Source organism: Argentina silus (assembly GCF_951799395.1).
Source record: "Argentina silus genome assembly, chromosome: 4".
Taxonomy (NCBI): domain Eukaryota; kingdom Metazoa; phylum Chordata; class Actinopteri; order Argentiniformes; family Argentinidae; genus Argentina; species Argentina silus.
Genome location: NC_139658.1, coordinates 19,604,628 through 19,619,180, shown reverse-complemented (window position 1 = coordinate 19,619,180; position 14,553 = coordinate 19,604,628). Strand labels below are relative to the sequence as shown.

General features: G+C 49.5%; 1 protein-coding gene across 1 annotated transcript; it reads left to right on the top strand.

Moving 5' to 3' along the window:
- Nucleotides 1-215: 215 nt before the first annotated feature.
- Nucleotides 216-14,181, top strand: espl1 (extra spindle pole bodies like 1, separase). Its single transcript, XM_083668859.1, has 32 exons — nucleotides 216-253; nucleotides 355-443; nucleotides 624-926; nucleotides 1,044-1,793; nucleotides 1,916-2,014; nucleotides 2,183-2,294; nucleotides 2,389-2,513; nucleotides 2,714-2,907; nucleotides 3,183-3,425; nucleotides 3,572-3,716; nucleotides 3,824-3,983; nucleotides 4,223-4,362; nucleotides 4,653-4,787; nucleotides 5,285-5,410; nucleotides 5,631-5,805; nucleotides 6,053-6,178; nucleotides 6,696-6,852; nucleotides 7,011-7,120; nucleotides 7,212-8,356; nucleotides 8,567-8,987; nucleotides 10,049-10,201; nucleotides 10,383-10,596; nucleotides 10,853-11,058; nucleotides 11,353-11,480; nucleotides 11,660-11,782; nucleotides 11,980-12,129; nucleotides 12,246-12,413; nucleotides 12,631-12,735; nucleotides 12,890-13,008; nucleotides 13,137-13,220; nucleotides 13,517-13,681; nucleotides 13,816-14,181. The coding sequence occupies exons 2-32, from the start codon at nucleotides 357-359 to the stop codon at nucleotides 14,015-14,017; spliced, it is 6,570 nt and encodes a 2,189-aa protein (XP_083524985.1). The 5' UTR covers nucleotides 216-253; nucleotides 355-356; the 3' UTR covers nucleotides 14,018-14,181.
- The last annotated feature ends 372 nt before the right edge of the window (nucleotides 14,182-14,553 follow it).

Below are 14,553 nucleotides of genomic sequence, written 5' to 3'. Positions count from 1 at the left end.
CCCTAACATTTCCGTAAGTATGCGGATGTGCACATTGATTGGACACACAGTTATTTTAAAAAGTGCGCGCGCCGGGGTATGTCGAATGTTGTTGTGATTATCATCCAAAACTTGTAATTATTTCGTAAAACATTTATGGAATAGTTTGAGCAAGTATGATATTACTCTAGTGCCGTAATGATAATGACCCGATGACAGTTCATTCTGCTGAATTGCCAACACAGGAAGTCCTAAGAGATTAACACATGGTAAGGTAAATTGTGCTAAGTAATAGTAGCTAACGCATTAGCTCCAATCGTTAGCTACGATAACTAGCAAGGTAACACAATTATACCTAATATGTTTTAACCACAGAAATGAAAATGAAGTGCTTGACAGTTGACGAATACATCAAGCGGACAGCTTGTCCAAGGGAGACCAGTCTTCTACATGAAGAATTGGAGGTGAGTGTTATTTAGCTAACGTTACTCCTTTATAGCAGCTGACGTTGGACAATGTATGTGTCAGTCATTCAAAACCGTAACGTTCCTAGATTAATTTATGTTTTGGCTTGAGATACTCATGTAGTCGGCTAGGAAACGTGCCTTGCCGTGTACTACACCGTAACTGTATTTGCATTACAGAATTACGTGAGGGATGGACCTGGGCCACAAGGTCGAAGGTTGTGTGACCGAGTTATCAGAGCCTGTAACCACCAACTCGGAGTGGGACCCCCGGACAGTGACCATATCACACGTCTGATAAAGTTGGTGGAGTTTGCCCTCCGCGGGTATGACCTTTCTGGGGAGCTTGGGGCTCAGAGCAGCCCTCTGTACATGGAGAAAATTATCTTCCACATCCTGAGAAAACTGGGCTCTCTGGGAGTGCAATATCCATTTAGCCACTTGGGAACCATGCTCTACTACAGGGTTGCTCCAGCTCCACAGGTAAAAGGAGCAGAAGTAGCTTGTACAGCATCATTTTTAATGTAGGATAGTATAATACATTGATTTTGACTGTGTGCACCTGCTCAATCTATTGTATTGTTGACTGTGTCTTCATAGACTGAGGATTTCCGTGTGCTGGTGCGAGGCTGCTTTGCCGTGCTGTGGAATGGACTGTCAGGAGTCCAAGACAACACCCCCCTGAGCCCTAGGGACAAGCTCCGTTGCCAGATGCAAGCCCTGAGGTTCCTGCTGCTGCTTGACAGGGAGAGTCCACATCCTCTCTCGAGCTCCAAAGTACCCTCGTACACAGATAACGCCCTGGCTGAGTATGAGAAGGGCTGTGGGACTCTGACGGAGGAGGACGCTTCCTTCCTCCTACAGGAGACACGCACTCACCTCCTGGCCTCTTGGACCGGGGGACAAGGTGGGGAAGGGGACAGGGAGCTCTCAGAGCAACCCAGCCTCTCTACACTCTGTGAGGTGGTGCTTATCAACTCCAAGCTCCTCTGTAAGGCAGGTTGCTGGGGTCTGGCCTCGGGACTGATGGATGGGGTGCTGGGCAGGGTCGAGGAGTGTACTAATGGACTCAGGCCAGCTCTGGTGTTGGGCAGGCGGGCAGTAGACATTAATCGCTCCCTGAGCTCAGGAGAGGAGTGTGGGCAGGCTTTCACAGACTGTGCACGAGCCCTCAGGTGTCTCCCTGCTGCCTTAGAGGACCTGGAGGCCCATGCTGTCCTGGAGGGATGCAGTCTGGTGGTGTGGGCAGTGGAGACAGGACAGAGCAAGGGTCTGAGTGGAGCAGTCCTGCTTGCCTTGTTCTCCTTTTTGGAGGAGCACCAGGAATTATTACAGAAGAGATCACAGAAGGTCAGTGACATTTATCATTGATGAGAAAAATGCTTTAGTAGAGGAATTTCCAATGGTCTCACAGAAACATACCAAGTATATGTAAAGACGTGTGTGTGTGTGTGCGCGTCTCCCTTTACCAGGATTTGGCGTCACCGTTTGAGAGCCGAATTCAGAAGGAGCTGTGTTTCAGCATGTACCAGGGCTTTGCGTTTGCCTATGAGAGCATGTTGGCTTCAAAGGTAAGAGGGCTCCCAGCTCTCACCCAAATTAGTTTGATCCTCTTTGGAATTCTACTTCGGGCCAGCATTCGACCATGGCCGTAGTTATAAAGTTGTTTATTGTTTAGTCAGCATTCACATTTATTTGAGCAATTTGTTTATTTTTAAAATGCTGTTTTGGTGTTTCAGTTGGAGAATAGGGAGACACTAGACAGAGTACTGCTGTACTGCCATGCCACAGCTGGCCGGATGATGACTGAACTACGCAAACTGCCCAGTGACAACATGCTCATCAAAGCAGGTAACTGATTGTGGCATTTAATTTACCTGGTTCAACCCCAACATGTTAATACCAGATGACTGACGTGTCTGTGTGTCTGCCATCCTCTCTATAGTCACAACAGTGAGTAGCCTGGCATGTGGTCTTTACAACCGCCGGCTCTACGACCAGGCCTTCACTCTGTTGGAGATCCTGTGCCAGGAACTACGGAAGAACTGCCCCGCCTCTCTGTCTGATAAGGTGATACCTACCCCTTTAAACATATTAACTTGTTAGTAGATTTGAGTGGATGCCTCATTTGGGTGGATGGGTTTCGAAAGTAAATTGCAATGTGAAAGTCACTGAGACTCTGGGAAAGAGCTACTGTACATGAATCCAGTCGGATATTGTTAATCGACACAAAATCATATAGTCAACACATTTGGTGTGTCTTTCTCCAGCTGAGCCGTGCCTTCATGCTGGCGGTGCAGAGCTCTCGCCGGGGCGGTCAGCTGGAGCGTGCCTTGGACTGGGTCATCCTGTGGCTGCAGGCCCTGGGTGAGCAGGTCACAGGTCACATGATGGAGCCTGTCTCTCTGTGGGTCAAAATCAAGGTGGACGCAGTGCAGGCAGGTCAGGAGGACACACGCCTCAGGTATTGGTTAGGGATCCACTGTCAAGGCTTCTGTGTTGTCAAGTCTTCTCATCTGGTACATTTTCATCTGTCTCCTTTATTCTTCTCTTGAGTTTCTAATGACTGAACTGTTGCCATTGTGGTTGTAAATTCACCCTCTAGTGTTTGCTTAAATACTTGTCATCCTCCAATACTTGTGTAATTCTAAATTCCTCCTTAGTAAATGTAACATTGCGCCTATAGAGTGTGACTGACTGGAGTAACCCTCCCCCGTCATGGTCCTGTTGTTGAATCAGGACTCTGCGTGACGGTTTTGGGTCTAACGTCCCAGATGAGGGTGTGATGCTCTGTCTCCTGGAGGAGGAGCTACGCGCCTACAGGGAGGTGGCAGGAGACACCACCCAGGAGCGCTACAACACGCTCTGTGACCTGCTGGACATCTGCCATGAGAGCAGCTCACACACACACCTGCGTGCTGTCTACCTGTGTGAGATGGCCCAGGTGGTGTGTTTCCAGGACTTCAGCGAACAGACAGACTGGTAGGATTAACCTTGAATTGTTTAATTCATAATTACAGCACACACAAACATGGCCCTTGTAACTGCCTCCTGAAATACTGCAGGGCTTTAGGAGAGAGTATCAGCAACAGTTTTTTATTCGTTTTATTTTTTTTGTCTTTGTGCAGCTCGGCAGTTGATTTTACCCATGAGGCCCTGCGCTTGCTGGAGGAGGAGCAAGAGACCACTAAGAATGCTGATAGGCTGAAGGATGACAAGGCCCACGCCTCTTTGTGGCTCTACATCTGCACCCTGGAGAATAACCTACAGGAGGTGGGTGCTACCTAGTTTGAGTATCAGGAATTGAAGATTTTCCGTTTATTTATGTGTCTGCATTTAAGCCTTGAAATTGACCAAATTTCTTTCTGGCCCTTTTCCAGGCCATCGAGACAGAGAAAAAGTTGCAGGATGTGCGTGAGCGGGCAGGGGGCGACACCATTCCTGTGAGCAACAACGACCTGGACTATGAGGACAAGCAGAAGCAGCAGGACAGTCATCTGGTGTACGAGGGGCTACGCTTCAACCTCGCAGCAGAGAGCAGTAAGGAATCCTCCAACAGCATCAGCCTCATATGTCAGACCTCAGTTAGGCCGTCTGTCAACCTGTTGTATACAGGGGTGGCCAACCCTGGTCCTGGAAGACCATAGAGTGTGCAATCTGTGTTTCAGCTCATGATTGAATCATCTGAAGATTCAAATAATCACCTAATCACCGCCTCCCCAGTTAGAATACACCAGACCTGGGTTCATGTGAGTGTTTGTCTGTGTCTGTCTCCTCAGAGCTGAGCCAGCCTCTGGACAGGGCCCTGGGAGAGTGGTCCTCTCTGCTGCAGTGTAAAGAGCTGCCTTCAGTCAGGAACCCCAAACAGACCTGTTCCTCCATCGCCCTCGCTGCTGCCCTCTACAAACTCATGGGCAAAGTAAGAGTGCACACACCCTCGCCGTTGCATGCTGGAATCCTTTACTGGGCTATAATGCACTTTCTTTCCTTTTTGTTGGTCTTAAACTGCCCTTTGGCACTTCATATAGATCTGAAGGGATCTGATAGATTTAAGCAGAATGGTTTATGGCTCCATCTTGCCCTTTGATGGGCTAGGTGGATGTTATGCTGTAATGGAGACATCTGTCCGGTCAGGGTAGGGGTTATAGGTCCAATGTGCCTTCATTAATAGACTGCATCATGTGAACACTTCATCTCTCCTCATCCTAGCCTCTGCAGGCTCTTGAGAGTTACCAGCTGGCCATTGGCCTGTCCCGTTGCCTTGGTGATGCCCATGCCTGTGCAACCTCCCTGTGCCACTCTGCCAGACTGCTTCTGGACCTGGGTGCCCCTGAACCTGCACAGGTAACTCACCTACTGATTGCTTGAGGCTTTACATAAGCTTCACAGATACTTGATACTCTAAGGCCACATCTACACTTGACACTTCAGTCCAACGTTTGCTATCCGAACAGGATGATCACATACAACTGTACAGGTCTACACGCGCAAAAGTCGCAATGTGTTGGCATTGTGGCCCGATTGTGTTTGGATCCGGCTGACCACCTTGGGAGGTGAACAAGCTCCTATTCTAGTCCGAGTTCTATCCAGTCTAGACGCAATCCGGCCACGGAAAGTGCATACAGCATATTAAATACAGTGAGGGGAGAGAAACTGTGGACACAATATGGGCATGCAAGACTGTTAAGAGATGCATTTTTGTGTTTGTAATACCAGGTGTGGACACACACTGTGATCTGATCATCATGTTCGTATAACAGAAGTCTGATTAGATAAGGCCTAAATTCAGCTACATCACGTAAATGTTCTGTTTTATCTTGAATGCTTGATTGCTGTTTCAGAGCCAACTGGAGCAAGCAGAGCAGTGTCTGGCCTCTGACTCCACCAGCTCCGCCACTGAGGGTCCCACTTCTCTCTCTATGATGGCCACACTGCTGAGGGCTCAGCTTTGCTACAGCACAGGACAGGTAACACACACATACACACAACGAACACAAGCTTGTGACAGTGACACACACTTGCACAGACAGACACAACAGAGGAAGCACACTAGGCTATAGCACATGTTGGTACCACCAACCCTAAATGACACAAGGATCAAACAAGTAGCGATTGCTCTCGTACCCTTACCCTCTCTCTTATTTTCTTTTTCCTCCCAAACTCTCCCGTCCCTCTTCATATCTCCAGGTGGCGCTTGGGGTGCCTTACCTGTGTGAGGTGCTGAAGGAGGTGGGTAGAGAGCAGAGGTACTCCAAGAGCTGGTACCTACTACGTGCCCGGGCACTCCAGACCAGCAGTGCCTATCTGGGCCTGGACACAGCCACACTGCCACAAGGCCTGCGCCAACAGATCACCCAGCATGGTCAGCAGCACCCTATAATACTACTCTCGACATGTACCGCATAGCATTATATCTGTGTTGAGCTTGCAGGATGGCCCCTGTTGGAAAATGGTGTTGGAAAATTTGCGGTCATATGCTGTCTGTTGCTTAAAATGTATGTGATGTTTTGCATTGTGAGTTGCAAGGGTGATGTGACAGGGGATGATTATGAGGTGTATTGGTTGCGTTGATGTGCGTGTGCATCATTCTGCGTGTGTGTCTGTTCCAGGGCTGAGGACTCCGGACACTGCACTGTATGAGAGTCTGAAGATGCTCTGCAGTCTGCTGGTCACTCTGGTGGGGAAAGGCCTCTACGGAGCTAACTGTAGCACTGAAACACGCTTCGTTAACCAAGGTATGGCTGGCATGCTGTCCACCACACATACTGTAGTTCATAGGTGAAGGTATCACTGGCTAAGTAGTCTCATGAAGCTTCATTAACCAAGGTATGGCTGGCATGCTGGCCACCACACATACTGTAGTTCATAGATGAAGGTATCACTGGCTAAGTAGTCTCATGAAGCTTCATTAACCAAGGTATGGCTGGCATGCTGTCCACCACACGTACTGTAGTTCATAGATGAAAGTATCACTGGCTATGTAGTCTCATGAAGCTTCATTGACCATGGTTTGGGTATTTCCCCACTCCTTCCTTTCTCCATTTCGGCCATGATATTGTAGAATACATGTGTCTATAAACCTCTAGAATGTGATTCAAGGGAAATTCTCAGTCTCGTACCCTATTTTAAAAGTGGTAAGATATGTGCCTGCCTTTTATACAATACTCCTTTAGGCCCATTCATCTGCAATCTGTGCTGAGGTGACAGTCTGACCTGTTGACCCGTTCCCTCTGACCCCCCCCCCCCCCGCAGGTGATAACCTGGTGCTGAAGTGGCAGCTGCTGTCAGAGCTGCTGGGCTGCTCCCTGAAAATGGTGGCTGTGAGGTGCAGCAGTGGGGCCCTACACGAGGCCAGGCTCCAGTGCCTGGAGGCCCTCAAACTGGCCACCAAGCTGCAGACTCTCAGCCAGTACGTTAGTGTTTGTGTCTCTCTTAGTAGTACTAGTTGTATCAACCATTTTTCCTGTTTTATGCTGAACTTTTATTTTACATTTTGAGCAACATTTTTTTGCATTTCAACCTTGGAACAAGAATTTGAAATGGGCTTTGGGCTTCTTCCTTGTGTAGATGTGCTGAGCTGCTGGTGTTGAAGGCTGAGTTGGAGCTGATGAAGGGGGAGAGGGTGGAGAGTGCCTTTGACCTGGACAGAGTCCGGAACCTTCTGGAACTCTGCACGGGTTAGTCAACTTCACCCTAGTGCCTCCTATTGTTGGAAAGAATAACGAGTCCCGTGGCCAACAATGCTAACAATGTTTGCTTTTCCTCTAGATTTTTCTAATCAGGAGAAGAAGGTTGAGGTGAAGATCAAACCAAGGAAAGGGCGTCCGGTGCAGAAGCCTGAGTCCCCCCTCCTGAGCCCTGAGGAGGACTTTAAAGGCTTCTTGACCACCAGGTGGTTCCCTAAGGAGCCTGTGGAGAAGGACCAGGCCAGCTCCCCGCCACTCAAAGCTCGGCCCCAGCGCTGGCTCTCCTCCCTGGACCACAGGCCCGACTGCCAGTGCTCCTGCTGCTCCGAGCCCAGCCTGGGCCGGGTCACTGTACGCTGGGCAGCCACACAGGCTGACCTGGCCCTCCAGCTGGGCCCAGCAGAAGCCCGCGCCAGCCGCAAGCTCCACCTGGCCACCCTGGCCCGCTGCAAGAGCATGACTACCAAACTGGCCACCAAACTGGCCAGACTCTTCCCCATTTCTGGCCCTGCCAAGGGCTTCCCCAAACCCTCCTTGCTGCAGGATGTGGTGGGACGTGTGTACCTGCGCATGGCCCTGGCTGGGCTGGAGCTACAGCTGGACAAGGGCCACGGTCCATGGAAGATCCTGGAGGCTGGCCTGGCGTTTGTGACCTCCAAGCCCTCTCCAGAGCTGGGGCCCCTGAGGGCGGGCCTGCTGGTGGCCAAAGCCCTGGCTGCATGTCTGGCCCTGGCGGCCCAGAGGGACTGCTCCCCAGAGGAGCTCTTCTCTGCTGCCTGGACATGGAATGCACCCAAAGGGGAGGTGGAGACGGACCACAAGGCCAAAACACTGCCTCTCCCAGCCTTGGCCAAGACGACGAAAGACCCAGCGATCACTGCCAAGCCAAAAGACGCCAAGATGCCCAAAGACTTGGTCCCCAAGATTAAAGTGACATTCTCCTCCATCAAAGCAGGCAAGTGTCTGGCCCCCATAACACCGGTGATGGTGAAACCCTCCCGGGCCAAATCTGTAGGGGAGCTCAGCTCGTTTGACTTCAGCACAGAGGTGCCCACGGTGGTCTGCACCCCTGTCCAGCGGGTCAGAGCACCCGCCTCGGCTCGGAGAGGAGCAGCAAAGGCGGCCCCCAAGCTGTCGTTCCAGGTGTATGAAGAGGTGTCACCAACTCAGGAGAAACCCCAGCCTGTCCCTGCAGCCCCCAAACGCACAAACAAGTCTCGCTTCAAGGTACGCCAGGGGATCAAGTTATCTTTGAGCTTTTATAATCCAGCGTCTTATATGATCATTAGAGAGGCATGATCATAGAGACTACTACTATAATATTTGTAGGTCGGTCTGTTTTATGTTGCATGTTGAAATTAATTGGTATGGTAACAATTATAATCTCTAGCAAACTGCAACGGTCATGCGTGTTCTGACCTTTGTCTCCTGGCCTAGGTGGTATTCAGTGACGAGAGCGACACAGAGGCCAACCCCCAGGCGGAGAAACTCAAAGAGAAACCAGCGGCCTCAAAAAAGCGGCCCGCCTCCACCAGAACGACCCGCGTCCCCAAGCCAGCCCTCGAGCCACCTGCAGATAAGGCCCCTCCCAAGAGGCAGGGCAGGAGCAAGACTAGCACAGCGGTCCCCCCCTCCACTTCTTCTGAGGACGAGGTGCCTGCCCCAGCCAGGAGAGGAGGCAGACCCAGGAGACGGCAGGCTGAGACGGAGGCTGCAACAGAGACCGGAGCAGGGGGACACACTGGGGAGGAAACAGAGAGGATGAGGACAATCGACGAGGATATGGAGGGGATTATGGACAGCAGTATTGAAGAGCTGAGAGCGTCCGATACTGAGACTGAGGAGTCTGCTGCATGCAGTAAGTGTGTGTGTGTGCAATTGTGTCTGCTCTATAGCCACCCAGATCAGGGATTGATGAAAGATGCCATAGGGCTGGTTTCACAGACGAGGCTTAAGCCTAGTCCCAGACTAAAATGCCTGTTTGAGCTGTTTTAACTCTTGCCCAGACTTATCTTAAAATAGTCGTAGATTTAGCCTGTTCTGGATTAAACAAAGCCGATTGCAAAGAGGGAGGATTAGAGCTACTCTAGGACTAAATTGAAACTTAAATTAATCCTTCAAAAGAGGCAGGTTTAAATTCTGCTTAGTACTTGCCAGGAGTGATTGGCTGTATAGATGGATGTCACGTTCCCATCAAGTGTCCATCAGCTAACTCCTGATGCTGAGAAGTACAGGAACCGTAAGAACTGGTTTTCCAGGTTGTATGCACTCCTAATTTAGAGTTTTCAAACAGTGTTGCCCGTTGGAAAGGTGCAACTCACGATTCAAGGGTTTTTCCTCAACTCTTCATTGTTTGCTCAGTTTCAGAGAGGACAACATAGTGGACTACTACTTGGTGACAGTGGATATGGTCAGAGTAACTTTTTATTCACTCCATAAATCCCACAACAGCTGAGCAGCAAAGATATAACAGAGCTCATATCCGCACAAGAGGGATGGTCGAATGTATGCTTGGAGTATGGAAAAATCGATTCCAGTGTTTACGCAATACACTTAGTTTCAAGCCAAGAAGATACTCCAGGACTTCATAGTCTGCGACTAACAAAGCCAAATTTAAGCCACGTTCATGAAAGCTACTTAAATGTCCTAGTTTAACTAGTACACATTGGGCCAGTTTCACAGACAAGGCTCAAGCCTAGTCCTGGATTAATTCACACTTTCAAGCAAACTTTTTTGGCAAATTGCCACTGAGGATGCTTTTTAGCCTAGGACTAGGCTTAAGCCTTGTCTGTGAAACCGGCCCATTAAGGCCTACTCCTGGCTTAATCTAAGCTCTGTCTGTGAAACCGGCCCATAGTGTGTTGTCTTGTAACATCCTAGGCTAATGTCACTGAACTACTTTGCCTCGTCTGTCTGCAGGCATGGCTGTGGACGGCCCAGGCACTGATTTTGAGGTCCTGCGGAGGGACCTATGTGGTGATGGAGAGAGAGACTGTTTATCTGAGCTCAGGAGTGGGGGCCACCCTGGGGGAGCCCTGCCGATCCACCCCCTTCACTCCAACACTGTGCCAGGTGGGCAAAACTAGCCTGAGGCTACAATACTGCTCTGTTACTAATCCATGGTGTGTTTTGGGTACATCTGAGAGTTCTGAGACATAAGAGATGTTGTTTGAATCTGAGTGATCTGTATAGACAAGACAGGAGATTAACAGCCCCCCCCCTCTCTCTCTCTCTCTCCATTCCTTCCATATAGATGGTCTTTCTCTGGAAGTGGTGCAGTCTTTGCTGCGCTCTGCCTGGTTGGCCCTTCAGCATTTCCCCCCGCCCACCCTCTACCCCAGCCTCTGTGCCCTGCTGGCCCTGTCGCTGGGGCAACAGGACCCAGTCACCACGGCGATGCTCCATGCCCAGTCCTTGGGTGTCACTACCCATCATCACATGATCCGACATCTCTCAAATCGCCTCAAGTGAGTCACCCACACTCTCTCTCGCCTAATTCCAAATCAGCCCCTAGCCCCATGGGATTGGCAATGAGCAATAGTGTAAAGTTTCCCTCTGAAAGAATTGATTCAACCTAGCCTATCAGATCTACACAAGGGGCTAGGGGTAGATCAGGAGAAGAGTGTCTCTCTTCGATCCTATTTCTTCTTCCTCTGTTTTTGTGTTATTGTGTTCTTCTGTTAGAGAAGATCCATTGATCTTGTTGCTGTGTTCCTTCTGTAGGAAGCTGAAGAAGAGCTCCAGTGAGCTGACAGACAAACTGGGTTCTCTGAGTCTAGACGAACCCTCGGCCCAGACTGGGACAGTCCCTCTGGAGCAGAGACTAGCTCAGCTGGAGGACATCTTCGCCTTTCCTACCTCAGACCCCTCCGCCTTCCCCCAGCACCACTGCCAAGAGTTCACCCAACAAATACAAAACCTCCCCATAGGTACAGTACAGCTCAAGAGTTTTACATCAATCAGACTTTATTTGTATAGCACATTTCACACATGCAATTCCTTTACAGGAATAATAAGTAAAAACAAAAAACTGAATGACCAGAGCAGAAAAGGCTGATGGTTAAGTAAATAAGAGTACATGCATTAATTCGTCCAGGATTTACTAACTTTGTTCCCTTGTTCATTGATATCTGGCCCACAACACCCATGAGCAAACTGTCAGTGGATGTGGGTTGTGCTTTGGTAGTGACAGCATGGCGACCTGACTTTGTCTTTCTCTGTAGGGGTGACGGTGTGTGTGCTCTCGGTGGCGAGGGTGCAGCCTGGGGAGATTGGGGACACCATCCTGCTGTCCCGTCTGGAGAGAGGCTCTGCTTCTGTCACCGTCTGCATCCACACTGCCCAACGGCAGGTGAGGAACTGTTCGGCCACACACACACACACACACACACCTCTAACCTCTGTTTGCCCATGTGTATCACATCATTGGTTGGTTGCTGCTTCACACACACACACACATATATATATATATATATATATATATATACATATACATATACATACATTGTCTGTTTGTGTCTCTTTGTGTAGCACCCTATAAGCTGGCTGATTCAGGAGATGGACAATGTTCAGAAGCAGCAGAAGGTGGTGAGCTGTGTGTCGGAGAAGGCCCAGTGGTGGGATGGGCGCAGGGCACTGGACGGCCGCGTTGAGGTAAGGGTAGGGTGGGCATCACTGGATGAGCAAGGCGGTCAGGAAAGAAAGGATCGCATTTTGGGCTTAAACCGTATATCTAGAGGGCAATGTTTACAAGCAAGTGGATGTATGGCTAGTTAAATGGTCATGTGGGTCTTTATTTTGATTTGCCCCTAAACATCTCTCTTGTCCCCCCCCTTGTTATCTTGTCTTAGAGGTTGTGTGAGAAGATGGAGGCATTGTTGGGCTGCTGGCGGGGGCTTCTTTTGCCCCTGACCTCTGACCCTGAGCTCTTCACCCAGGCCAAGCGCCTCCACAAAACCTTCACTGCCTGGGGAGTGCAGACCACTGAGGAGATGCTCAAGGTGTGTGCGTGTGCCTCCTTCTCAGAAAAGGACGTGAAAGGAAGGCAGTCCAGTTGATACGAGCCCGTGGTCTATCCATTGACTAACACAGTTCTCATTAACCTTGTGTGTTCCAGGCTCTGCTGTCAGCCTCTCCTCTCCTCTCCCAGGGAGACCTGCGATGGTTCGCTCAGGGAGTGTGTCCGGAGCGGGGAGAGGAGTGTGTGGAGCTGCTGCAGGCCGCTGTGTCTGCGTTGGGAGAGAGAGCTGAGCCACAGGGACATGTGGTGCTCATCCTGGACAAGGTTGGGGTCACATCATCTCACTCATCCCTCATAAACATGCGCACACACACACACACACACTTTTTCCACCTCCCCACTCGAAACTCAAGCCACTCAAGTGTGCACCACAATGTCAACATACCCTGCAGACAAAGCACAAGCTTGTGTGAAACACTGCTTTTTGTTGTACACGTATTGTCAGTGCTGTGATGTAATATCAATCATGTTTTCTCTGCAGTACCTCCAGAAGCTTCCGTGGGAGACGATCCCCTGCCTCAGGCCTCGAGCTGTGACCCGCATGCCCTCTCTATCCTCACTACTGGGCCACTGTGCTCTGAAAACTGTGAGATGATGCACTATTTTAACCGGCACATTGGGGCCAAACTAACAGTCAAATGCATGCAGCTAATGCTGCCTTTTTTTATGCTAGTGACTCATTTGTTTCAAGCTGAATAGTGATGCATGCATGCGTGTCTCTGTCTCTTTCCTCCCCTCAGTCTGACCCTGAGTGTGTCCTGAATCGAGGAGTGGACCCTAAGCAGGTGTTCTACGTACTCAACCCGGATGGCAACCTTGCAGACACCGAGGAGCGATTTAAAGACTGGTTCATCGCCAGGTGAGCCTAGTGCCTACGTACTGTACTGTGTGTGTGCTGTTGTTTAGAATTTGTTTTTTATTCATCTCTTTCTCTCTCTCTCTCTCTCTCTCTCTCTCACCTTCCTTCTCTCCCTTTTCCTTCTCAAGTGAGCACGATTGGCAAGGTGTGTGTGGAGCTGCCCCCGACTCTGATCATCTGCAGGAAGCCGTCACTACTAAAGATCTCTTCATGTGAGTCTGGAATAGACTCAGTTTTTTATCTCTGATAATGAAAGTCTGCTGGGCTGATCTTTCAATGAGTTGTTATACTGACTTGAATGTTAGCACTGGACTATCACACAGTCTTTTCTGTCTCTCTTGTGGTGTTGTTGTTTTGGCACCTGTGACATTTTTAGAATTGATGTCACAATTGCCTAGAACTCCCTTCTGTTTGGAAATGTCTGCTGCAGCTCCTCTGTATGGTTCTTCAGGTTATCTTCAGGATGCCAATCTTGCCTGTGTTGCTCACGTGCCTCTCCCTGTTGTAGTTATGTGGGCCATGGGGCGGGGGCGCGCTTCCTGGACGGTCGAACAATCCTGAAGAAGGAGATGAGGGCCGCCTGTATGCTGTTTGGCTGCAGCAGCGCTGCTCTGGCTGTGCATGGGGAGCTGGAGGGGTCTGGCATCATCCTCAACTACCTAATGGCAGGCTGGTAAGACAGGGGAATCCTTCTACAGTATTCTATACTCACACAATTCTATTTTAGTGCCATACACGGACTTGTGATCAGTTGCTGTGTCTGTGAAGTGTGAAATGTTTATCGTGCCCATCTGCTCTGCCCTGTAGCCCATTGGTTCTGGGGAACCTGTGGGATGTTACCGACCGGGACATCGACCGCTTCACCAAGGCCCTGCTGGAGTCCTGGCTCTCTGCAGGCCCTGGGGCCTCTCTCCTGGACCACATGGCTCCGTCCCGCCAGGCCACCCATCTCAAACACATCATAGGAGCTGCGCCTGTGGTCTATGGCCTCCCCATCCACTTGCGATAGGACAAGAGGAGATACACAATTTTAGAAACTAAGCAATTTCACACCCAAAGCCATTGCTCCAATACTAGTGTATATGAGTTTTAACTTTTAAAGGTTTGTTTTATTTATCTTTAAGAAATTACCTTCTTTAATAAAATCTAATGCCAAAATTAAGGCCTTTTGGTGTGAATGCCATTGTTAATTTAATATAGCAAATGTTTTTAACCTGAGTGATACATATTCAATGTGTACAGAAATGTATTTTTGAAAGCTCAATAAATTCTGTATTACCAAACTGTCATTGAAATCACTTGTTTGTCGAGGTGTGCTGAGTGGGCACAATGATTTTGCCTTTATATGATGACTCACTTGCATGTAATTTGCGGGGGGGGTGAATATAGTCTGAAGCATTTTAGTTCCAAACAGGAGAAAGAATTTCATTGGATGCAATTTTAGTCATTTTGTGATTTTACGCCGCTCCAGTAGGGGGCAGTACGTCACCGCATCTGCACTCTCACGCTGAAAGGGCGTTTACTCAACCTGGAAATACTTGTATG